The 27,453-nt window shown below is 39.0% G+C and overlaps 1 protein-coding gene across 4 annotated transcripts in view; it reads right to left on the minus strand.

Moving 5' to 3' along the window:
• The window catches only part of ERC2 (ELKS/RAB6-interacting/CAST family member 2), a 531,140-nt gene that overhangs the window by 38,799 nt on the left and 464,888 nt on the right, over positions 1-27,453 (minus strand). The window contains exon 19 of one of the 4 annotated variants that reach the window (XM_087745271.1): positions 24,542-24,732. The exons of 2 other annotated variants lie outside the window; for them this stretch is intronic. In XM_087745271.1, the coding sequence (XP_087601397.1) occupies positions 24,652-24,732 (81 nt within the window). In that variant the 3' untranslated portion in view covers positions 24,542-24,651. Of the gene's footprint in view, positions 1-24,541; positions 24,733-27,453 lie in introns of those variants that run through there. One more of the 4 variants, XM_087745273.1, reaches the window with a different exon arrangement.

Below are 27,453 nucleotides of genomic sequence, written 5' to 3' on the forward strand. Positions count from 1 at the left end.
GATGACAGTCCTGCGTGGACTAAAAGTAAGGTAGATGACAATCCTGCCTAAGGCTCCTTCCGTTCTTATCATTCTTCAAGCCTTAATTCGTGGTTGTGTTGGACTCTGGTTGTACTGTACATATTGATTCCTGTGCAGCCTGAAAGCAATTAATGCTTAATAAATTTGCCCATTTCACCTGATGAACAGGCTGACCAGAATGAGCTTCCAAACCTGCCTGACTGAACAAAGGAGAAAGGCAGACCCGAAAACTTTAAAGGGCTTAAAAATCCTCTTTGATTGTCATTAACTGATCTGCACCTGGAAAAGGCATCAGAGAGCATAATGTGGTAAAACTAAAAGGTTAAGATGTTTGCAGAACAAGAATAATCCTTATGCTATAGAGAGGAAATATTCAACTCAGAATAAAGTTTAATGAGGGCAAAATAAAGCCTAGGCATGTGGAAATGCTCCTCTTTGAGGATATTCTTTATACCAATTACTCTTCAAAGGTATTGCATTAACGTTTTTGGCAAAAGACTACAATTAAATCAGATGAATAGTTTCCAATGTTTTTGCATCTAATGTGCTCAAAAATGTTCTTTTGCTCATATTATGTATCTATCATCCTTGCATTTTATTTTGGCAATTCATATAGATACTGATTTCAATTATGTCAAGAATTTAAAAACATCTCAGCCTATTAATCTAGTTTATGACATGACAAATAATTATTGGCTTTCGTTACTGTTTTTTGTTTTCCAAGAATATCACATGGGGAGAAAAATTGCCAATAAGTTCCTACTTCTCTCTTATTTCTTCCAAGGAGACTTATTTTCTTACTTGTATTATTACCGTTTTCCCCTTAAGGATTAACCACTGTCTTGAACTATACAGTCTCTTCTAATTTCATTCTAAAAAATTATTTTGCCTTGCTGTGCTTCTGATATTAGCACAGTAACAAAATAATACAACACAGTAATTCCCTGATACAGCTAAATGTTGGGACACGAAGGAGAACATTTATTGAGCAGCGAGTGCAAGATGGAGAGGCACGTCTGAGTTGGGATGTTTGTCAGTGGGTTTCATACGTTCAGCTCCCCCCATATGCCCTCAAAAATTTAACCCTGCCTTTCAAACACAATGCTGTAATCTTTTTTCCCGCACAAATTTTAATAATAGCAATAAGCCATTTTATTTTTTCTGGAGACAGAGATCCCTTTTCTCAGAAAATGTACTTAGTCAGGTGATAAAGATCACCTTGAAAAGATCTGGGAGACGAAACGCACATCAAAGTAACGATGGGTCTGAACGCACTTAAGTAACAAGAGCAGGGGCTGAAATCTCCTCTCTCGTGCATTCATAGCAACCTTAAACTCTAGATTCCTCTTTTTCTCACACCTTGTCCTATTCTCCACATACCATTTCTGCAAGTGCTCCCGTTTGCCATACGCCGTTCCGCATAGGAACCCCCACCTTTGCAGGACTCTAATTCAGCCTTTTTTCTGACCCGTATTCTTGGAGTTCTGCGTTTGTCCCCAAAACACTGCCGTGCTCAGCGGCGCCAACCGCCGCGGAGGGGTCCTGCAAGCACCGTTGGGTCACAGAAAGGAACGTGAGGAAGCAAGTGGCAGTTGTGTGCAGGCAGGAGATGACGGATATTTAGTTGAAAAATATTCCGTTTTTTGAAAAAGAGAAGAAAATTGTGACATAGCAGAGAGTTGCGGGGAAGAATCTGAGACAGGAGGAAAGTTTGCCGTTTTGTGTTTTCAGACAGAATTACGTTTTACAAATCCCTGTCAGAAGAGTTGGAGGAGAACATCTTGTGTGTAAGGATGCCAAGCAAGGGACAGCCTGGGCTGGGGGAAAGCAGCCTCTGGCAGGAGGTGCTGCTGTAAGCATCCCTGCCTATCAGTGCCCTTGCAGTTTCGCTCAGGAGGACATTTGTCCCTTCTAGATTATCAAGACTTTGAATGAAATAACAGCCTTAAATAAGTAGGTTGTTCAGGGCTTTTTTGGTAAAAAAAAAAGAAAAAAAGAAAGTTTATAGTAAGAATTAAGTCACCATTGTGTTCAACCTTTCGTTTTCAAAACACCTAAGCGAGCAGACAGGACCTTCTTATTAATCTAAGGTTTTGTTTTTCTAGAGATTAGCATTAACTGCCTAACCAATATATTTAGAAAATACCAATACGAAAGATATGTCACTGACTGATCAGAACCGCTGCGCCAGCACCTTGCTGGATCTGGCCTCCCCTCGCACCATCCCCGCTGCTGTGAATTACAGTTCTCGGCAATCTGTGTGGTTCCTCTAGCATTACCTTACGTACTATTTTAACCTTCTTCGAAGTCTCTGCTTATTTCCACCGCTGTGCTCTCTAATAACAAATCCTCATTTTCGCTTTTTTACTATAATTGCTTTATAGTTTCATGAGGTTTGCTAAAACAAAAAAGGACAAGGTCACCATAATGACAACAGAATATACCTTCCTTTTGTTTCCTAGCCTATTATGAAGAATTTATAGAGATAAATCCACATATACAATCAGCATTTTATTCCTCTGATATAATGGCTTCTGTGCTGTTCTCCTCACAATTACAATGAAAATAAAATAGATGAAAGAAAGGAAAAATCTGGTACCTCTCTGTTGTACAACAGGGTATTAAATTAGGAAAACAAAATGGATTTGAGTGGAAACAATGTGACTGTTCTACTCAAACACTGCCATAAATCTCACTCGACTTACATGCGTAGTTCGGATTAGCGTAAGGAGCCATTACCGTAATTCTCCTACTCCCTTTTTCCACCCCACTTCAGCACAGAAGCAGCATCTCCCGTTCCTGTGCTTTGAAGCGCATCCTCCGCCGAAGGGCTCTGCTTCCCATCACGCCCCTGAAGGGCCCGGCGCCATTTACCCTCCTAACTGCCACACGGCTTCTCGGGATGCTTCTCCCAGGCAGCTGAGGGATCCCATGTGGTACCAGTACTAGCAAAGAAAATTTTCAGAGTGCCAAAAATAGGAATGGCGGCAGTCTTTGTGCAGCAAGGTGTCTAAACTTGCTGCCTGCAGTTACGGAGCATTCCGGTGCGCACGTGGAGCATTCAGCAACGAGCAGGCAGCCTTTTATGGTGAGATACAGGCCTACCAGTAACGACAGCAGTAAAAAACGACAACACAGAATGCCTTTTCTAACGTGGATAACTCATTGCAGACTACAAAGCACACGGGCATGCCAAAAAGGAAAAAAATATACATTGCATATACTACTAACCACTCTTGTATGAAATATAACAGTGTAATTTGAAAACAGATATTCTAATTATAAATAGCCGTAGACATTTCAACACTAAGGTCTCCCAGTAATATTGCTGCTAATTTAGAAGAAGTGGTTATTGGGTGAAACGGTCTTAAACCCTGTCATCAATGCCTATTGCTACTCTTCATCCTCTTTGCTATATAGTCTTTTGGATATTACTACAGTTCTGTGGTTCTACCTAAAGCGGAGGAGCCAAACAGCATTCCTGTGTAATGACTGCGGCCCCCGCGTGCCTCACGTTGATTCCTGGGGTCTGGAGTGACCAGGAGCCGGAGCTCCGTGGGTCACACCTAGCTCACAGGTTGAGTTTTTTGCGATAGGTGCATACATTTCAAGCATTAATCCCAATTTTGATTTTCAGGATATTCAAGAACTTGGTGGTTCAGGCTGAAAGGGGCACATTGTCCTATTACAGAAAGGGGGACAGGCGGGGGAAGTGCGTAGAAATCGCTCTTCTGAAAGGCAGCCTCTCTTCTGCCAGTATAATTTCAAAACACCAGTTGAATTGCAAGTACAATTTCTGTTCCTTGCACCTCTAAGTGGACTTGACTGTGGATACAAAAAAAATGTACCTGTTTATTCTCTAAGGGAAAAGACTATTTAGAATAAGTGCATGCTTACAATTACGGTAATGCTTAGAAAGGTCAGTTATGAAAGGGTTTGGTTTTTTTTTTTTTTCAATATAAGTTGCAGTGTAATCTAATGAATTGTATTGAAAATGTATGATTTCTGCATTCACATCACATTGCTCCTTCTCTGTTCGCAAAATCTCATAAATGTAATGAAGACAGATCAAGTTTCACAGAGAAAATGAGACTAAGAAAAAAGGCAGAATTCCCTTCCACTACCACCCTTCCTGCTTTCCCCACACATTCACAAGAGAAAGACTGAGGAAATGTCACTTGTACAGAGAAGAAAGAAATTAGATCCAAACTTGAGACTTCATGCTATGTGTAGACTATGTATTTAGAAATAGAGCTTTACATGTCCCGGTATTTGTCAATAAAAAATATGGCTCTATTTAAATTCACAGAAATTGTGAAACACACCTTATTTTGCCTTTAATTTTTACTTATCCTCTGAATTTTCACTTCGTAGGCAGAAGAATAAGGATTACCTGTCAAAATAAAATGCTATAAGAATGAAATATACAGCATGTACTGTGGGAAAGTGCTTGGTTTACTTACAGATGCAGCAGCTGGTGTGCACTACTGAGAAGTGCTTAATTTAATCACCAGAAAAAGAAAAGAGTTTATGGCATATTTCAAGCAAAGACATCTTGAGTTTTTCACATGCTTAGTATTCAGTATTTAAATATTCATAAGTCTTCACTGAAAATTAGCACTTCCTATACTAGAAGAGGTTAACTTTTAACTTTCTTACCCATTCAATGTCATATACTATTACATAGCAAGGAAATCAAGATGTCTTTTAAAGCCAGCTTCAAGTATCCCCACATTCCACGTTAAGCTGCAATGCTTAATTTAATATCTGTACAGCACTGGTAAACATTTTAAACAATAGACTATGTAGCCTAAGGGACAAAGCCACAGTATTCAGAAGGTGGTATAATGGGTTTGAAGGATGACTGTACACTTGAGAGGAGGCAGAAAAACCAAAAGCAAGGCAACCTTTACCACAGTTGCCAGAAAATAATGCAGTCACTATGTGAGCACACCCTCTGGCACGCTCTTCTGTCGGGACAGGAGAGAAGCCTACAGTACTGTCATGGTCCACAGGCTACAAGTGTTCCCGACCTAGCTTTGTATTCAAAGCTTTTGACAAAAAAGGTCAACAGCTGTGGTTCACTGAAAGTCTGGGGGCAATAAGTCTGTGTTTTAATGACATAAACGACAATAGTTTTTCAACAAGAGAAAGAACAGAGAAAGAAGAGAGACGGCAAAAATGGAAAATAAAATCAGTCTTATTTCATTTCCTTTCTACATCACTCGTTGGAATAAAAGGTAAAATATCGTTCCAAATTCCCTCAAGTGCCTGAAATCATTCTTCAAAATGAAAGGCGTTAATTACCTGCAGCAGTTACGGTCATCTAATGCAACAAGATTTCCTTTAGCCTGTCTTAATCTCCTCACAGCTGTTATTAGTCTTTTATTTGGGCAGTGAAGGGAGGGCATGAATGTTGTTATTAAAAGATTCAATCCCAAATTTGCAAACAAAAATTCCTCAAGAACCAAAGGAAATAAGATCATTAATATCATACTTGCACGGCCATTTAAAATTCTGTTACTAAATACTGGCACTGATAGCGAAAAATTCAACAACTACTGCACGTGACGCTGCGAACGACATACAGCACTTCCAGGAGTGATGTGAAAAAGCAGCGCCTAGGGAAGACAAAATGTTTCCTAGATGATATTAACGTTACCATTTAGGACGAGCCAAAAAATATCCTTCTGCAGGTTCAACTAAACAGCTTGGGAAACTCTGGCATCAAAATATTTACTAGATCCAGATGTTAAGAACTTAAAAACCAAAAAAACTTCTAATCTTTCCTTCTACACTTACTCTACTGTTTGTCTACCATTCCTACCATTTCATGACGTGCTCGTGATTTTTCACAGGACCTGAAAAGGTTCAGCTCAACTAGGGAACCAACGGAATAACCTTCCGCTCTCTTGTTCTCCATCATCTCTTTTATCCCCCAGAACACGCCTTCCGCCGCTGACCGTGCGTGTCGCCTGCGCGATCCTTTTCTCCTCCCGTGACTGCCAGCAGCCCGAGTACCAAAATTCTGCCTCCAAGATGATCCCTAAGAGCAGACTTGCCTCCTCCTGTTCTCAGACGCGTAACGAAGCCAATAAAAATGGAGGTTCTGCTCGTGGAATCAGTTCCACACCTCCTTGTCTTATGGAGGTGAATAATCCTGCTGATTTCAAAAGAATGACAAATGTGCACGAAGTTCACCGTAAGTGTAACCGATTGCAGGCTCGTGGCCTGGATGCTGATCCCAGGATTTGGCTCCAGCAGCACAACCTTATGCAGCTTGTGCTGATAAGTCTTATTTTAATATTAGTAAAGGGGATATGGCACAGAACGTGTCTGTTAAAAGGTTTAAAATACATGTGTATTTTATTTAAGTAACATTGAATTTCTGGGCAACCTCCCTAAATTCCTTTAGTTTGCTGAACAATTAGAATCAGCTTTGGCATTCTTGTGTAATGACGCAGCGGAGAATTAAATGACAGACCATATGTATATGAAGCGTATGTAAATTAATACAAACATGCAGTAAAATTAGACGTATTATAAAGGAAAAAATGCAAAAGTATACGCTGTTTTGTGCACACAAGGTTCAACATTGTGGTAGAAAACCTGCTGTGCTTGTGAATGAATTCATCCTCATTTGATTTCTATATAGAACAAACAAATGCCTAAAACTTTTCAAAAACATTTCTTAAAAGAAAGCGCACATCTGTTCACCAAATCTGACCTGAATTTGCACACAGCACTGCACCCTTCAAAACATTTTTTTGGAAAGAAATTTAGATTTTTCAACAAAAACGTTCCTAATTATCCCCATATAAAGATAATTTTTATACACTCTAAGACACTAAAGCTCAAACTAGTAACATATACGGGATCCTAAATAAAGGAAGCAGACCTCTCTCTTATCTGTGTGCCCAGCCACTTTTCCACAAGAGCTGGAAAGCCACACACACAGAGGCACTTGTATATGCCGTCGGGGGGCAGAGCTAAGATACAAGATCTTAGTCATGGTGTTACCCATACATAACTCTTCACTTACAGAATGTCACAAGTATTTTAACACCCAGAGCAAGATGTCACGCTGCTTACAAAGCAATCTCTCAGAAGTACAGGCAAACCAGATGATTTGCTTTCCATCATTCCACCGGTGTTATTTTCCTGACATTCACGTGGGATACTTGACCTCGGGGCGGGTGCGATCCCAACAGAGCAGCATGCCGTACAGACCTGCCTCGCGCACAGGGGCTCCCGGCAGGGGAGACGGAACTTGCATTTTCTTGCTTCTGTTCCATGGGCAAAAGCCAGTTGCAGCAACTGTCCTGCTTCTCCTGATAGCAACGGCCTGACAAAATCCTGTGCTTGCAACCTATGCTGATGATACAGAGAGAGAGCGAGCCGTCACTGGCGCCGCTGAACCAGCGCACCGGGAAGTGACGGCTCCTGCTGCGCCGTCGCCAGCAGGGCAGCGGCCGAGGCGCGACGCCGCTGAGCAGCGCTGCCTTGGCCCCCAGCGCCTGCGGGCCAGGCCCAGGGGCGCTGCCTGCCTCCTGCCCCCAGGTTGCCGTCGTTTGCCACTCACGTTAGGGTTCCTGGAACTGGCACGATGCCATCTTTTGTATGGGTGAACGCTTTTGGAAATAAGAATGAAACTGTTGTATTTGCAATCACGTATCTTAGTTGTAGGTTATCTTTTTAAAGAAATAATTAATAAAAATTTTGCTTTCGTGCAAAGTGAATTTTGCAATACATCAGTAGTTTTGCATAGAACTGGAAAAAAAATAGAAAGTTAACCTGCACTCTGAGAGAAACCACTAATCTGGCAGAAGAAAAGAGCTCAGCAGATTTTGGAAACATTTTCCAAAATACTTCAGGCCAAAATTTCCACAGGCTTTCTGAGCCATGATCATAGCATTTATGCATGTATCATGACTTATTACAGATTTCCATCTAGCCCAAGGCATTTACTGTCTTAATTCGTTACATATCATAACAAGGAGAAAGTGAAAATAGTTTGTAATGGCCACCAATGACGATTTGTCAAATATGGACCACATTGATCCATGGCAATAGGGAACACGAACAATATGTGGACTGAAAGCAATTCTCTCTCAAAACGCAGTGCTCCCCAAAAGCAACGCTGATTTAACATTAAAGAACAGGGATATGTTAAAATGCAAGTCCACCTCTGTCCATCCATCTGATTTATATACCGATTAGGAAAAGAACAAATCAATATGGTCCTGCTAAAATAAAGTTTTGTTAACATTTCCATAGTAATTTCCTACAGTCGTTACTACATCACAGTTAATTTCTAATTATCTTCGCAACAGGAGAAACTCCTAACAAAAAAATAGCCACATATTAACATTGGTTGAACCCATTAGCAAAAGCAGTTATCCTTATGTGGAAAACTCAGCATCACTGTGGACAATCCTAAATAAGTAAGGAACATTTCCACTGGCTTTTGGTAAGCAGTAACCAAGCTAATTTCAAATTAATTTGTATTTGTTCTTTGCATACCTTATTTCCCCATGAACTGGTCCAAGCTCTCATTTGCTACTGCAATTCCCAACTGGTCTCAAAATGAGAACAGACTGCTTGAATTTATGAGTCTCTGCTAGGAAGCTGGACAGCTTCCAGGACACAAGATACGAACCTGACCCTCTGATCTGCAGGCAGCAGTTCAATACCTCTCAAGGAAAGCGCTTTTGGAGCGTTCAGGAGGAACTGAAACTTGCACATACTGCACACAACCCCCTCTGCCCCCACAACCACCCCAAGCATTTCCAGACCTACAACCAGACAAGCTAACACACAGTCGAAAGAGGAGGGGAAAACAGTACGAAGGCAATGCCTTAGGTGGTTTGCACGTTCATTCTCAGTTGTGTAGCGACTGGGAAATAGAGCTGGCATCTGAAAATGACCTGGAATGCAAAGAATATTTCATGCTGGGCCTGGTTTCTCCTTCAGCGATTTTTATATCCATTCAAAGGAAAGTTGAATTGTAGAGCGAAAAGAAAAGATATCCCACTCCTATGCAAGCCATAATGCTAAGAATTCAGTGTTTTTTCCAACAATGATCTAGCAGGTCACATACACAGCAGTAAATTTTTTTCTGAAAGAAGTTTCTATGTTTGCGTACGTGCTGCAAGCGCATGGATTGGTGATGATAAAAGTAACACTGGGCACAGGTTTTGCTGTTCAGTTTACCAAAAAGGTAGGGAAAATTAGCAATTTTTCTGTTTGAAAATACTTTTCTAACAAACTGCTAAACAAAAAGAGAGTTCTTTTTTACTTCCATAAAAAATGTCAAGCGGCTTTTTGGCATGGAGCTTCATTCTTCAACAAGGTGCTATAGATATAGATATGATCACTAAAGAAAAAAAATCCACTAATGGCAGGTCTGTTCATCACAGATACATGTGACTGCAGATTTAGCAGTTTAATTATGGCATCAAGAGTATCTCTGTAGCTGGCTTTGTTACTACCTACGCATCCTGTGGTAGTGCTAAGTTAAAAGCTCTCAAACGAACGTCCTTGCGCTGTTTGCTAACTGCTGGGCAGCTTGGATTTACACAGCACGGCAGAGCTGGTACTGCATTTGACAGCATGCTTACTGCAAGTCATACATGACTGAGCTTTGATATTTATGCTATGCACTTTTACCCAGAACGAAAGAATGCAACCCATGTACCAGTTAATTTCCTGTATTCTATAATCTAGATATTCTCTTAATGCTTCGTTTCATAGTATGTAGATAATATTAATCATTACTAATTGATTTATGATGAACTCACAAATTATTTTGTTAGCTTCAAGAAACTTAAGATTTGCCATTAGGTATTTCCAGATCTTCTATTTCCAAACTGAGGGTACAGAGCAGAAATACAGAATATAAATTGAAAACAGATAACGAGTGCTTTTCTTGTGACTGACACAAAAGCAGGGAAGGATTTAGATGGCTTTGCGATTGGCATTGTTTCAGTGCTTCAATAATTCATTCCTTGTTTAGTACAAATTTAAAGCTGCCAAATACTATTTTTTAAAGATTGATTATGCATGATGTTTTTAACCAGTATATTTCTAAGTCATGTTGTGAATGGATTTAATAATTAACTAAGCATAACAAAGTCATTTGGCAGCCTCGGCCAACTTCCAATTTATATTTTTTTCTGGTTGAAAGAAAAACAATTACTATACTCTGTATTACTCCCAAATCTTAAAATACACAGAGGCTAAATATAAACTTAACATTAGACACAAATAAATGCATTTAAAGCACGGATATTCTGTATCAAATACACTTATAAATATTCAGTAGCAATTATACATCAAGTTTTCATTGCAGACAGGGTCTAATTGATTGATGAAACAGTTACTTTAGAGAGCCCTTTAAAATTCCCTTTTTTTTTTTTTATTTAAAAGATACGCAATCCCTGGATCATTGCTACAGGCTCATGTAAAACCTTATATACAATGGAGGACAGCACCATACAAAACAGACCCTCTTTTGAATATCATCGGCATTCCTTTTTTATTAACTACTTATATTGAAGATATGCAAGTTAAGGCTTAGATCTGATTGACAAAACAGTTCTGTGCATTCTGTATTGAATAAATACTGATTTCTGAAAATGTTGTTAAAAATTACGCAACATAAAACAGTTACTGAAAAGGAAGGAATTTTTATGTTCTTACAAACTGGTAGACCACATGTAAATATGCACAGGTAAAAATTTAGCGTATATAAGTTCTACTACCAATATGTCAGCCTTTTCTAGTATCTTCAAAACCTGAAATTACTAGAAGTATAACAGTGGTATATAGAAAATGCCTCCATGACTCTGCCCTTAAAGAATCGGAGTGTCCCAGAGTAATAATTGTCGGGAAGAACAGCAGGTTGCTTTGCTCTTCGCATGCATGTACACAGCATCGTTCACTGACACAGCTTTTCATACTCCTTAGACACTGTTATTAGACAAACTCAGATTGTAGCTACCATTTAAACCTTGATTTTATAGTCAGGTCATGATGAGTAAAATCTTGTGTAGAAGATGCAAGGCTTCAGTGATCAGAGAAATTCCTATAGGGGTGCATATGCAGAAAATGCACTCTAAGTTCTCTGTAGGAATAGTAAATCTCTCAACACAGGGATAAGGGGAGGTGCTGAAGTCCTGACTTCCATAAATTAGAGAAAGCACAAACAGAAAAAGAGAGCTAGATAAATAAATAAATAAATACCATCAACACCAGCTAGAAAAAGAAGAAATTAAAACACTAGGAAATCTGAATGTCCCACACAAATCAATACAGGGAAAGCTTTGGATTAGGCTTCTAGAAACCATGATTCAATAAGCCAACACTTGTCACCCTGGCAGCAGGCATGACAGCATTCCCTGTCCAGCGCTGTCCATTAGGGAAATAAATTCACCAGGTTACTAAATCAGTGTGAAAACCCCTGCTAAGTAAGTAGTTCTAGTGGAGATATTTTTTCCCCTATTTATCATTTATATCAAAATAATGCCCAGAGGCTGTAAACAGGATTGGAACTTGGAAATGATTTTAGACAGCTCTTTGCACAGTGTTGTCTAAACTTGCTTAATAGGTACATATACATAAAATGAACATGTGTGTATACACACACACGCAAATCCAAATCATCCTTGCTTAGTACACACACAAACATGTAGACCTTATTTACATACTCAAACCCATTCTTTTACACTATCAGGATCATAAATATATATATACACACACACATAGCATATAATGCAATGACCTCCTGGTCCATAAGCGGGCTTTTTATAGAAAGCAACCTAGTGCATATTCATCTGAGATCTGCTATTTTCGTAAGCAAAGTCCACAGTGCTAACAGAAATAGATGTCATGCACATTTTAGTATTGCTAATTATTTTGGTCCCCTTCTCCATTTTATAAATTCATTATCTACAAAGAAAAAAACAAGTTATACTTATTTGTTAATTATCTGATCAGTATTTTGAACTTGGGCTAAAGCAGACATCTTTTTCTGCTACTTTCTCATCTCTGTGGCACTGTAGCAAATAATTGATCAAGACTATGGTAAAAATCCTTTAAGCAGGATTTTTCCTCATGCTTCATGTTGAAAGACATGAAGACGTGGTTTCACAGCAGCTCTGTTACCTTGGCAAGTAAGAATGCTCTTCATCTCTGCCCAGAATTACAGAGTACTATGTTGTGCCGCAGCTGACAAATCCACAGATATTAGCCTAGACGCACAACTTGCTCTGTAGATCGCTTTGCACCTTGTGACAATTTAAGTTTTATATCTGTGTCTGCAATCTGAACGGGAGGGAAGGCAGAAAGATAAACCTGTAATATATCTTAGCTCTGTGTTGAGACCTCTGTTAATTAGGTCTTTCTTAATCAACATCTCTTTAATTGGCATTTTTCTAATATTTTTTCTAATAGGAAGAGACGCCCAATATTTAGGTGTCTGAAGCTGCATCAAAAGGCCTCTGATAACGGCGCAGCCCTATTCCAGCAGGACAGAGTGTGTTGTCAATAGAATTGTTTCTTGTTTTAAAAACAAAGGCTCGGCAATGAAGAACTTACAGCGTCAGAAGTGACAAAACTTCGGGGGAAGAGAAGTAGAAAAAGTGTTACAGGCTGTTTCTAAAAAGAGGAATGTTCCCCAGCTAAGTGGACATACTACCATCAGAATAGGAAGACAGAAAGAAAAAAAGAGGACCGTACCATTGGAAAAACTCAGAGACCGAATTGCTCTGAAACATGCCAATGAAAGCAAAGAAAGGAACAGCACAGAAGCATTTTTCTCTATCTATCTGCAATTTTGACATGTATTTTATAAGTAAAGGGCATATATTTAAGAAATTCCTCTGTGCAGACTATGAGGCTAGGATTATAATAGTCATATCGTACATGTGGCATTCTTAACTAGGCTGCCGCAAGGGAGCAGATCCGGAGACAGAATGCATAAATACATGAGACACCGAGGAGATTCAAAGCTAGATGTAACGTTGTGTATGACATACCAGAAATGTATTCAAGAGGCCAGCTGTAGTAGACAGGGCCTGGAAGCTTTTTATTTCAATGGAGGACACGAATGTCCGGTGCTGCGTAGCACCTTGCCAGCAGCTGATGAGAATGATTTGGGCAAGACACAAACTCTTGTTCTTCCATAGGTTCCCGGACAGAATATTCCCAGATATTAAAAAATACCTGCACACATTCTTTTTCTGTCTTGAGATGTATACTGCAGGGTTTTTGGAGATGCAATACACTTCAGGCTTCCATTTCTGCAGGGTTTTTGTTTTGGGGACTCTTGGACGTACAAGGACTAGGGAAATAAATTGAGGAAAGCACGTCTGTTTCCTCCTTTCTGTATCTGGTTCTTTTCGAAGTTTTTTTCTAGTCCTTTAATATTTGCCTCATGCTCCTTTTTCATCCTGAAGAACCATATCTACTGGAAGAACTTACTTGCTAATATTCTCAAGCATTATTTAAAAAAAGCCCTACAGAATTCAAAACAATAAGCTTCAACTAGGTACTAATGCATTTATTTATGCATTCCTTCGTTCCTTTCAAGCAAAATCTGATTTGGCCCTACATCCGTATGCCTCTTAAAGATAAACAGGGCATTATTAAAAAAAAAAAAAAAAAAGGCGCTGTTGTTCAGGCATAAGCCAAATGAAGCTTGGCGAATGTGACAGCAGTTCTTATTTACACACAATTAGATCAAGGCTGGATTTGCGCTCTACAGTTTTAAGGGTCTGCTGACATGACGAGTTAAATCGAGGCTGTTAATTGTTTAGGTGAGATGAGAAACATCCAGCTTTTTGATTCTATTTTATGCTGAATGACATTAATTTACTGTCTTTGATTGCTGCACCTTTGTTATGCAAGAGAAACATTTTTAGATATTTATACTGAGAATGTGTTTTAAACAAGTTTACCTAGCACTACATTTTTATTCATCAACAAAATACTGGTGATTAGAAGCTCATGATGTAGCCAGCAGAACTGTTGGTCTGAAAATCTACACGTCTGTTGAGTAGAGAAAGAGAGAACAAGGGCAGGAAGGAACAGTGTTTGGTTATCTAGAACTGGATGTATTTAAACTAAGGGGTTGTTTAACAGCATCTCAGGCTTTGATTTATTTTACATTGAAGGGATTCTGTCCCACATCAAAGATGTCTGCTAAAGGAAAAAAAAAAAAGATGTCTTTCTGAAAAAAAAAACCCCACCTTTGGCTGAACAAATAATTTTCAATTTAGGAGCAGGTGATGGTAAGATATCTCCCAAGGGCAGAGTATTTAGACTTAGATGGAACTAAACAACTCCGTTACGATGAAAGCCGGACATTCCTCAGTGCTGGGATCTAATGAAAACATCTATGTTTTACTAAGTTTTGAAAGTGACAATTTAACAGTTTTACAAGAGCCGTTCAACATTTATCATCGCTTTCCGCAATTTACATTTAGACAAGTGAAAAAGTTACATAAAGCAAACAATTCTTGCATATAGTAAAAAAAAAAAAGAAAAAAAAAAAAGGCACAAACAAGATGAATGTACATTTAAGAATGATGCCTCTCTGCAATAAACTGTCAGCAATAATGGGTTCCCATAAGCAGGAAAGGGTGTTATAAACAGAGGCACAGATTATCATCATCTCTGCTGAGAGAAAATACGTACTTTCTTTTTCTCTGACTATGCTCAGCGCAAAGTCCATCAGGTTGAGCACTTGCACGGACCAAATACCAGGAAATTGTAAGGTGAGAACAGAGCAGCGAAAAGAACTGTAACACAACTGTTACAGAGCTGCTGCGCCGCCGGAGAAGAGCAGGAAAGGGCTGAAGAGGCAGGAGAGAGACGACGTGACCGGGGAACGGGGGGGTTACGTTTGGAAGAAGAGAGTTTGAAGAGCTTGCAGGTTACTAATGAGGAAAAGAGGAAAGAAGGGAAAAGAGGCTGGAGATAGGCTTGAAAATAAATCAAATGAAGCTGAAAGCCTGGGAGGAATATTGCAGCTGGAAAAGGCTGTAGAGGGAAAGGAGAGCACAGCAGAAAGACCACATAAGAGAATGAAGAGCCACTGGAGGCTAAGAAAGGAGACATTGAAATGCTGGAGGAAAAATGTTAAAAGAGCAAATCTGGCAAAATAAGGATAAGGTGCTTCCTTGAATTAGGTAGCCAAAGCTGAATATGAGGCACATCTATACAAGCGCTGAGATATTAGTAACTGGACTACTGCAACCTTTGCACTTAGATGATTTCCGTTAGCGACATGAGGCACATTGTCTTTGGCAGGAGTGGTGGGCAGAAGACAAGCTCTAGGTGCTCAAGAAGAGAGCTGGAAGACACATTTGGGGCGATACCACCGTTCAGCATTTCTGAGATGGCAAGAACGTAGAAATGATGAAAGGGACAATACAAACTGATATTCCTGTTTGTCCTACGATGCCTACAACAGGAAGCTTCTATACTTTAGAACTATGTCTTACAAATCTTACAGGTACTAAACGACATGAAAATTAGTTAAAACAGATAGCAACAGTTTTAGGAACACATGCTAACTTTTAAATATGCCTTTGACTGCCTACACAAACCATTGCTGTAGGAGAAATTGCACATATCTCTTTTACGAAACACCATTTCCAGAAGCGAAGCTTGCTCTCATTGAAACACATACAAGTATTTGTGTTCAGATGATGAATTCATTTACTTGTTCTAAACAATCATTATTTTAGGTTCTGCATCTATAAGAGAAACAAATTTGCGGAGAGGTTTATCACTACACCATTTCATTAGCACACAGAAAACTGACACCGTTGGAAATGCACAACTGTGCCTTATGCAACAAAAGCCTGTTTATGAGTTATGACTCTATACACAATATGCCTTGGGGATTGTTCCTGTTCTAATCGAATACTTTTGCAAATTTGTTGGCCAGAAACTGATTAAGTATTTACCTGCAATAGTTAGGTAAAAGAATGATACTATCAGGTAATATATATTTTCATATAGAATTTGGATGTTTGATTCACTCAGTAGCCAGCTTCCAAAGGTTCCACAAAAAAATTAAATCACATAGCTTGAATATTTGTCCGCAAATAACTCTGGTTAAATAACTCTGCAACATCTGGTTTCCTTTTCTGTTTGCTATTTAAGTGCTTTTTCTGAGTATAATTAATCCTTCTAAAATGGGAATAAAGCAAGTTATTGTCTTCTGGAAACTAATGAAGTATATTACAACTACAGACAAAAGGACTGTACTTCATTCTGCACAGCAGAGTTCAGATGCCCAGGAAGAGGAAAAGAGCTTATGTTCCTATGAAAACGGTGCGGGGAGCTCAGAGGTCTGGAGTCACTGAATGGATTTACTCAAAGGAAGCACTGAGTCGCCCCGCAGCCCAAGCGGGAGATTTCTGAAGAAGGACAGTGCGAAGAGACGGGAATTGAAAGCACAGGGAGAAATGACAGGACACTTCCCTGCTGTCTTGATTTTCCATGTCGAGGGCTCTGTGCCAACACAGACTGAATTTGTGAGCTGGTACAGATAATCAACGTGGGGAAAAAACCCCGATGTGTCAATGGTGCTTCTATGGGAGCCGCGGTAACATACACAAGGATTTGCATTTTCATTACAGAATTGATCTAAGACCAAAGAAAGGTTCTGTTCTCCCTGTATCTGTCGGTACGCCCAGGAGAACAAAGCCACGCTCTTAAGAAATCACCTTTGAATTCAGGATTCATTGCTGTAACACTTCAACCGGCAGAGCTTGAAAGGGTAGCTGCGGACCACGCTGTTTAAAAACACTACACCAAAAAACTCTTTATTATGCCTAATTACAGAGGGCAGAACTAACATATCCCAGTCTTTCTTTTATAAATCAGTAAAGCTTTTGCCACTGACTTCCATGAACACAGGTTTAACATTAAAAAGTCAACAATGACCACGGAACCTTGTTGAAAATACTGCTCTAGCCTCCTGTTCTCCACAAGAATGGAGATTAAACCATTTTATGTTCTCTCACACCTTCTTCTTCTATTTGATAGAAAGACAAAAGAAAAATGAGAAGCGATGCTAAACTTAACTAAAGCAGTCTTTACCACTGGTCCAGTTCAGGCACTTCAGGCACAGAAAAATCAAATATAGGGTGGATATTTGTCTCCCGTTTAAAATTAATTCTGCGACCTCACCAAATTCAACGAAGGAGATTCATATTGATCAGTTAATTACGTCTCTATAATGCATAATAGGATATTACCTACTTTCCGTTTCTGTTTTGAGGTTTGGTCTGTGCTTGGTCTTGCTTTGTAAACACAAAGTGCTATACTTGTAACTGTCTTTGTTTACAGAAGACACCTTTTATAATCAAATCTTATTTTATGTTTCAACAATAGATTAAGGATCCAGAGGTTACTGAAGGGGCTGGTCTGACCCATTAGCTACCGACACAAGCTACAGTTTGAACCACAGACTCCGAAACATAACCAAGAGCGTGTCTCTCTTCGAGACAGCCTCAGCAGAACTGTGCCTCAGGACTGACCTTCAGTATCCCTTCGGCACTTCAGACTGTGCAATATATATGGAAGGAGAGTGAGGAATATACATAGGAGAGCCACAGTCCTACCACTGTAAAGCACAAATGCCCACTATTCACTGAATTCAGTTTAATAAAACTTTATTTTTACAACTCCCTTAATTGTATCTTAAGAACAGGAACTAGACCTGCTGCATACCTAGACATGTATTGAACTTTAATTGCATGGATCAAATTAAAACCATGAATTTGCATTACCAGTTTCAACTGGCAATAAAGCCAAAATTACTTAAGTACTTTAGGTATACCACATTGCACCGCTTCCAAAAACCTGTTTGCGTTCCTGGAGAAAATGCCAATTGTGTACTTTTCAATGCGCTTCATATTTCTGCATTTTTTCTGCATCAGTTTGTTATGGAACTATCTTTCAGATTATCCCTGCTTTTATTTTGTTTGGTGTTTGTTTTTAAGCAGAGTCATGAATGTATTTCCATTTCATGCTATTCCCAGTTCGGAATAAAATGACAGTACTTCCAAGACAGAAAGTTAGCAGGGAATCTGTTCTGCATTTGTAGGCAGGAGTGAGGCACTCTGCATGGAGAAGAAGAATTAAATTAGCCCCAGATAGAGGGGCTGAATACTAGCCATGTGTTTTTGAAGTGAGTGTCCGCAAACCCTTCCCTATAGATCCTTTATAGTCTGAACTTTATACATATAAGAATATAGGTATAATCTGGTAAAAAGTTTGCTGCCCTAGCAAGCACAAGTCTATCCAATTTTTAGGCAAAACACTTCGTTTTTTTCTCTTCCAAAGGGACCACTGGTGAATAAAGTATTTTTACCTTCCCCCACAGCCACCAGTTTAGAATGAAAGCATATTCCATGTTTAAGATTCTATATTTACTTAGTTTAAATATTTATGGGTGAGATGTATATACAATATTGAATTAAACAGAAACCAGATTCATTCCTTAATGAGTGAGAAAGAATAGACTTCATATGGGGCAAAAAGTAGTGTTAGAAATTGTCATTACTTCTTTAAAGTCAGCAACCACAAGAAATGTTAAGTCTTCTCAACTACTGTACAGAATAACAAAACCAAAAGGAAGTGTTATTGGTTTTTCTTCTATATTATCAGATTTTTATGACAAAGGTTAGAATGTTCAAAAATGTGTTTAAATTTATTCAGCTGTTCTCATAGTTTCATGTTTCACTGGGCTGCTCCACTGCATTCTGTTCCCATATGACTGGATTAAAGCTATCTAGCAGGCTGGTTAAGTTATTAGTCCAGCATCTGAATACTTGTTCAGAACCTTCTTCACCAAGTATTGACAAGCTGCAAAAGTCATATTGAAATCGTTGTTTTTTTTTTTTTTAAACAGGCCATCGATGGTATTTGTCAGATCAACACTTCCAAAGACCGCTCTTCCTCCAAAGACACTGATAAACTAAAACTGGTGTGAAACCCAGTTGCAGGGGGACTGGACAGCTCAAAGGAGAGGTAATGGGATACAGAGACTTTAACCTTTAGGTCATCAATTTAAATTCAGCTCAAGTTGATCACGACCAACATTCCCACATGATGAATGTTTGTTAGCCTGTGTAAAGAAACAGACACAATAAATATTGGTGGACGCATTACCAAGGTAACTGATCCCTTTCGGTAATCTCAGAAGAATACCTACCCACTGACAGGGCACAAACCAATCCTGATTCCCGTAGCTTCATGGAATCCATCATCGACCGCATATTCCAAAACAATGTCCCAACCACAACCAAATTACTTAGGACAGGTTTTGTCAATTTTTTTTTCAGTAGGTGCGTATTTCAACTAGACGCATCTTCAACAGCGACCACCACTGAGTTCACCTTGTCATAAATAAAGTGTAAGGTTCAAAAACAGAGACAGAAAACTATACTGAAAAATGCCATGAAATTCATTGCTGTTATATCCCAAGTACTACTGCGAGGCAGATTTGGTTGAACTGTTAAAAGCGTGGATATAGGAAAAACAGAGAAAAACCTGAGATAGCTGACAGGAATAACCAGAGGCATGGAAAGACAGCTCTATATGGAGCCTGAGATTGAGATTTAGTTTAGAGTCCAGATTAATAAATGTCGCCTGGTATGAATAATGATTATTACGGGCATTTCTTCAGAGCCTGGGGGTTATGAATAAAGCTAGGCACAAAGGTTCTTTCCTAGCCTGTAAGAATTCTGGAGATTTCAGAAAGGTCTTGTTAGTATTAGGACAAATCCTTTCACAATTTCCACAAAAGCAGAGATACCCAACCTATTACGGACAATAGTCCAGTGGCAATGACAGTTTGGATGCATTAGATATTCAGCTGGGTTTAAGTCTCTATTCAGCTGGATTCAGAAAAGGAAATTCAACCAAAGTTGCATGTCTTAAAGGATAATGCCCTAACGATTAGGCTCTGGGTATTGTAATGCAGATTTCTCTCAAGGTTTCTTGTTGAGCAGTTCCATTTTCAATAGATTGTTATTTGCTATTTGAAATTAAAGCTTCCTAAAGCAAGTTTCTATAAACTACCCTTGATACAAGAGAGGTTTCAGGTTCGATAAAACAACAATTCCTATCAAAAACTCTGTTAACTTGTAAAATTCCCTAGCAGCTTTGGTATTTCCAAGAGCAAATGCAAATAAGTTTCAGACATTTGTGAACAGTCTTTTTTTCCTTTGTGGCAACACTAAAGAGGGGACAGTGAGACCGGGCCATGAAATCTTTTCCTGTTCAAGGTATCAAGTGATTTAAGGCTGGGGAATCATCGCTACTAATCATCCATCAACAAACCTCTCATATAAAATAAAAATAACAAAATACGCTACAAAATGAAAACCGTTTTCATTTAAAATTGCTCAAGGGAAAACACAACAGCATTCATATTACTTTTTTTTTTTTTTTGCTAAGTGACAATGCAGTTGACAATTTTTATACCTGGGAGGATAAGGCCTTTAATCTGAGCTTTAACTAACATAGGAGTCATCTTTACTGTGACTTCTTTTTATCCTTCCTACATGTAATCTTGAAAATATGCTGTTCCCAAATCAAATACTAATTTTGATGTGATTTTAACCATAAGTCTGTTTTTAATTTCTATAGCTTGTCTTACATTTGACTATTACCTGACTCTATTAAGATGCTTATTGATCACAACTTTTAGTTATTATAACTGCCTTATGCAGGGCTTCCAAAGCACACTGATTCAAATCAAATGGAATCATGTAATATAGTTTATCCGTCATTATACAAAAATCATTTGTTCTTGAAGACCTCTACTCACCTCCAAAGTTTACCACTCTATCAAGTCATGGCTTTTAAAAATTTTCCCTTCTGTAAAAATCATAGAATCATAGAATACCAGGTTGGAAGGGACCTCAAAGATCATCTGGTCCAGCCTTTCTAGGCAAGAGCACAGTCATGTTTCTGTTTTCTCTGCTCTCCTACTCAATTTTCCGATTCCAGTTTTCTTTCACTCCTCTCTATCCTTCTCTGTCATATGTGGGTTATTACAGTGTTTTTTTAGCGATTTATCCCAAATTCATAACACTGGTATCTAAGCACCCATTGATTTCCCCTTTTCACATACTAACAAGCACCCATTTCTCTAGAGCAATCGAGGCAACGCTGTGCTAAGCGGTGCCCTACCCCAGCAGGTCCCCATGCACACAAAATCATTAACATGATGTTGACTTACAAGCTTTATCAATTTCACTTCTGTTCCCTGTGAAAGGAGAGATAGCGTTAAATTGTGCAAATGGTAGCCCTTCTAGAGCCAGATGATGAGACAGTGAAAGTCCGGTGTGGGGAAACATAAACGCTGCCAAATGAACTGCACATAAATCTACTCAGTCAATAACCAGGATTCGGACTGCACCCTTCCTGCTTGTGCTGAGTGCTATCCTACTGGATGAAAAGCTCCACTGAAATGAAAACAGACACTAGTGAGGCAGAAAGAGACTTGTCTTTAAAACCACCAGCCTGTCATGAATATAAGTTTCTATTCCCACCACCACCCCCCAATTTACCATATTACAAAGCAGCATAGTTCACAATATAACACATTTGGATACCAAACTAGGCAACACATCTACTGCCAGAAAAGAAATGTGTAACGAATCACATTATTTCTCCAGTGTTTTAAACAGGTAGAAACAATAATAAAAGAACTGCCAAGGAAGTCCACAGTTCTAATTTTATACTGTCTATAGCTCTTCAGACCAAAAATAGTTCACGGATGTAATTTTCAAAATTAGCATTTCTATTAAAAAAGAAAACCAGACTCATCCTAGCTGACCTTAGACATTGACTTACCAGAATAATTCCACTGAGACAGAGAAATGCATTTGCATGAATAAGGACCTGCACTGCAGGACTTAATAAACACATACTTATTGGAAAAAAAAAAAAAAAAAAGATAGCCTAGGAATTCAGTCAGAAATTTTGACAAACATTTGTTTTATAACTGCAATGCAGTTAGATTAGTTGACTATTCCTGAGTTCAGCTCTCATACACACTGCTCTATGGAACTGCCTGGAAAGCATGAACACATTTAAAGCAATTTCACTTTTTAGAGCTTCAAAACGCGCTGTGTTTTTCTGTGGTTCATAACTGTCAATGCACTTTTGAACCACAAATTCTTCCTATCATCTTGTTTAATTATAACACATTCTTTTAAAGTTAACTTATGTTTGAAAAGCAGGTTCATAAAAATCCCTCAGTTCTACATTCAAAGGAGCTGTTAAATCAAAATAAACTAATCACAGGCCTGAAGATATGGGAATTCAAAACGGGACACGAGCAGAATTCAGGCACCTGCAGCCAAAACGGTGACCCTCAGGGTCCCTGTCGCACCCTGGAGACGTCTGTTCTCTGAAGACAACGCGGTTCTCGGCGCAAGGCAGGCCAGACGCCGGCGCTGCACCTCTGCGTGGCCAGAGTTCACCTGCCCGGCCAGGACCGAACATCTCACTGCACAGCTGATGTCTAAGCCTGACCGGGATCTCGACATGAAGCCCGCCCCTGCAGAGACGGTCCGAGGAGTCTGATCCAACAGGCGTTCTCAGAGCCAGCCTAATAAACACCAACTAGGTGGGTTCCCTACAAAATTCTTCAGGTGCCATTTCTTTCTAAAATGGTACATGAACAGCAGCCATTCCTAGCCTAGCAGCAGGACCACCCATCCCAGAAGCAAAATCCCCGGGTTCAACTCCTCCTGCAGTCTAGGACGCAAAGCCATGTCTTTAGCCGGATGTTCTCATCAATAGGCTACGGGCCGCATTAAATGCTGGGACGAGGGCAGGGATATATTAGAGCTCTCCTGTTGAAGCTGTAGCATTGTACGGAAAATAATTCAGGATTCATTGGGCCAGAGAAAGAACACAAGAGGGAGCAAGAGTCTGTAGCCTAGTGATTTGGGCGCTCTGCTGGGAAAAGGAGTCCTGGGTTCCTGGCCTTTGCTCCACAGAAGGTTCACGCAATTTATCTAACAGCCTTTCCATAATGTAGGGCCTAGCTTGAATCTGGCTACGTTCTCCTTCTTGATCCAGGTTTATAAATAACATTTTGTGTAATCACATTTATCAATTTGAATTTCGCAAACATCAACGTCTTTTGTATGCTTTTAATGCTAAATTTTAAACAGAGAACATCAATAAAACTGAAATGTGTCAAAACCCTAAAGCTTATGTCATATTCATTTTGCTTTATATGTGTATAAAATACAAGAACTTACTTGACAGCAGGTTAAAAATAATGTTAAAATGCAAATACGTTTATTTACCTGTGTCAGTAATGCTGCTTTGAATTACCAAGTTGGAAGTTATTTTTTCATCTCATCTTTCGCAGGATGTGGTAAGAACTTTAAGAAGTTATAACAACAGTAATAGACTTCTCATATCTTAATTCTGCTCAGTTTCAGTTTCTGATTCTCACTTAATAGTATTTTCATTTGCTGTTTCTCATTCCCTAGCACAACAGTGCAATGTCATGCAGGCGACTGTTTAAATCCAAGCAAGTTCACTCTGGAATTCCCACTCCAACAATTTCACGGACATATTTCTGTTTTTGCTAAACATTCTTTTTATAATAGCTTCATTTTGGGCCTAAGCCTGCTTAACAGGGTCCCTTTAAATAATATTCCATGCCTCGAAACATATTACAAAAACTGTTGTATCAAGGCAAGTTATGCAACAGCTCTCTATGGCTTTAGCATATTTACTCTGTCACGCCATATGCGAGACTGCAGCCTCCACAACAAAACCTTTGCACACTGAAGTCATTATCTCTGTGAAGTCTGCAACTGGCATTTAAAACTTATTGATGGCCTGGGTATTGGTGGCTCAGTAGGCAGTACTCTTGCCGGAGGCCCAGAAGGTCAGAGGTTCACATTCTGCGCAAAGAACAAGTTGGACATATTCCAGGATTGTGTGTGGGCTGTGCCAGACTCCTAAAGGGGCCGTCCGTAGGACAGTAAGTGAAACCTTGTCTGTTTTGTGGATATCAAAGTCCTCTTGGAAATGGAAGAGGAAGAGTAAGAAGCAAGTTTAACTTGCCTGAAGCAAGTGAATGAAAATGAGCACACTCACCGGGGACCTGGATTTAGTTGCATGTGCTAAATACGGAATGGTACAACTACAGCGCACTGAACAGTTTTAAACAAGCCATTTTGGTCTTTGTGGTAAGCGTATGTTCATGGGACAGGTACAGACTGCCAGGCATGCTGAGCATTAGCTAACTTCCGTAACAGCGGAATGACTTTGGATTCCGTTTCACACCATGGAACTATGAAAAATGCAGGTGCAGTTTTGGTGAGGAGTCTAAACAAAGAAGGTTTAACACTGGTAAAACTTCAGAGCGTACTATAGAATGACTGAAAAAAATCTTCAGCCAAATATCCAAGTCAATACGAGCAACATATATAGAGAATAATATAAATGGAGATTCAACCTGCTCTGGTGTTAAACTTTGATACTTGAATATCCCAGATGTCTCCCTCCTCCTCTTCTTCTTTATAGACAGGTAAAGATGGATCTCTTGAAGGAACTGGGGATCACACTCTAGGCAAAGGTTGGACAGGTGATCAATGTACAGCATGAGATTTTGCCGTGGCTATGTGCCTCCAACAGTGACTGGATCATCTGGTTTAGAAAAACAATTCAAAATTGTAATATTTTCTAAAGAACTTATTTGGGGAAAAATTAGCAAAAGGGAGAACAAACGATTTTTATAACACGGAATGTATCACAGAACTTCTTCCCATAATTATATAGATCATTTTAAAGATTCATTTATTTCTTATTTAACGTTTAGTTCATTAACTTTTTAGTTCCTTAGAAGTCAGCCTTCAGAGGATTGTATCCCTTTCCATTGGCAGAATGTGTTCAATAGTTATCGATGAGATAGGAAGTTATTCTTAGAAGTTTCAATTTCTTTTTTTGGTGTCTAACTCAACCATACAAAGTGCCACGGCCAGGCCTGGCCCTTTATTTAAACAGGCTTTGGAGCAAGCCACTATTTATTAGCCAAATGGGATTCTACTCTGTAGTGCACTTCAGGGAGGTATTCCCAGAGGTTAATGTTTGTTAATGAAGATTCATCTCCCAACACTCCCTCCATTGTCAACAGACTGAAAGAGCATTTTCTAAAGGACCATTCAGAGCACCTAAAGTGAGACTGTTTCTTCTAGCATTTAGGAACATCATCTTTTATCTACCTATTTTGTACATAGTGCCTATTTTTTTTTTTTTACCATCACAGGAAAACAAATAATGCCCTCCTTCCCAGAAACATCCATTAGTATAATGGACCCTTAGGTTTAAGTTTGGTGAATCAACCTGTATTTAAGCAACAGTGTTTACACACAGTAAAAGAGATCATGAATTACATGCAGCATGACATCTTTAGGCATTCACACAATTAATGTGCAAGCAATGAGCTTCTTAACCAAAACAAGTTAATGACGGCAGTATTTCTAGTTTAGAAACAGAGGAACCCATAGCATAATCCCAGTGCAAACGTGCAAAGAATTATGAGTTCATTTTGTCGCTAAAATATGAAAAGAAGCTATTTCAAGGAACGAAGGATGTCCTCTTAACCTGTGACAACAAATTTGTTTGTTTTTTTCTCTTCTCAGTAAGAAAGCAATTAGGTTTTTTCCCAATAAAAATATCCTTGTCCATATATAAACACTCCTGGTAATCATGTAATTACCTTACCCAATCAGATTAAATTGCTGTCAGTTGAGTTCCCACTGTTGATTAACTTTCGTGTACTCTAAACCTAAATGAAGTCTTTGGTAAAGTCACTTAGTCATTTACAAAGGTGTCTCTATGATTCCAAAAAGTATAACAGCAACATATTATTTGCTATAATCATCAAATATCCAAGGTCACGGAGAGATGACAGTGGACCCCTTTTTTAAAACCCAAAGAAATACAGAATTAAACTATGTTGCTTATTTTTGTGCTTCTTGCCATGACTTCTAAATGTAATAGTAACCTTTGACCTCCACACATTAAACACCATAATTATGTAATTAAAACTAATTATGCAATTTAACATACATATTTTTGTTCTACAAGAGGCAGGTCAATTACCTCACTCATTGACCTTGGAAGCTTTCACAGTTTAAACAAAACAATGAGGCTTTCAATTAATTTTAAAGTACAAACAGAGAAGGAGCAGCAGAACCACAAGTCTTCACGCTAATATTGCATCGATGAATCACTTACCAATCTCTTCATTTTGTATTACATAAAATAAATCCCTTGATAAAAACTTCTAAACATCTTTCTTACATGTTTCTATCATTAGAAATGTTAACACATTTGTGAACAAATCGTATACACATTACTTGCCAAACGCAAGCAAGAAAGGAGGCCACATATTAGTTTGTTCTTTGTCCCACTTCTTTTCTTCAGTACGGTTTCCTTCGCTTCCTTCTATATTTCTCTACCTCTCTCCCTGTTTCACCTTCACCTTCTGCAGTCTTTTTCTTTCCCCTTTTTTCTTCGTTATCTTCTCTGTTCCATTGCTAGCTGTAAAACTTGACAGCAATTTCTATATTATCAAACTGCTGTAGCCGTTGTCTTTTCCAGTTTCCGCTTGCATCCCTGGCCCCGTTCGTGGGATGGCATTTCTCATCAGGTCCTGGCTCCTGCCGACGATAATCCAGCACACTGAGGGAACTCTGGGCTGCAAAAAGCTATAGCTAAAACAAACGTCGTACATGCTCTAAAAAACATGCTGAATTTTCCAGTGCAGGAAGTGTGGTACAAGTGAGAGACACTTTATGAAATTACTGAAACACATTTCACCTGGATAACATCTTTATTCTCTTCATACACTTAGGTAAGCTACATATACTGCACTGAAAATTTGAAAACTGTACAACAGAGACTCATGCAATATTACATCGTGTCCAAGGAACTTCTTTTTTTTCAGAGAGTAAAATTATCATCATAATTCAACCACGTTTTTATTTTTCGGTAAACTAAATCCCATTCACTAAACAATTCTTAAAGCAAGTACAAACCTAGGATCTCTCCATTAAAAAGGATCACGTTCTGCTGTCCTGTTTTTTCAATTGCTATCTTAGCCACAAATAGTTCCACTGAAGTTAATAGGCTTAGCGGTGGCGTAAAGTGCCAGACAATGTCTATATAGGTATACCCATCAAGCTTTAAGTTGCTTTCTCTAAACCTTGTTTTATGTGGGGATCAGAAAATAGCTACTGGCAAAATAAATACAAATCTTTGCTAACTTCTTGAAAGTACTGCAAAAATATCTACAGTGCACTTTGTGTTTTGGTGTCATTTCTAACACCATTTTTGGAGTCCTTTCAGCTCTCTGCTTTAATT

The sequence above is a fragment of the Nipponia nippon genome, unplaced genomic scaffold, assembly GCF_047370975.1.
Source record: "Nipponia nippon isolate SJK-2023a ecotype South Korea unplaced genomic scaffold, ASM4737097v1 scaffold_9, whole genome shotgun sequence".
Lineage (NCBI taxonomy): Eukaryota > Metazoa > Chordata > Aves > Pelecaniformes > Threskiornithidae > Nipponia > Nipponia nippon.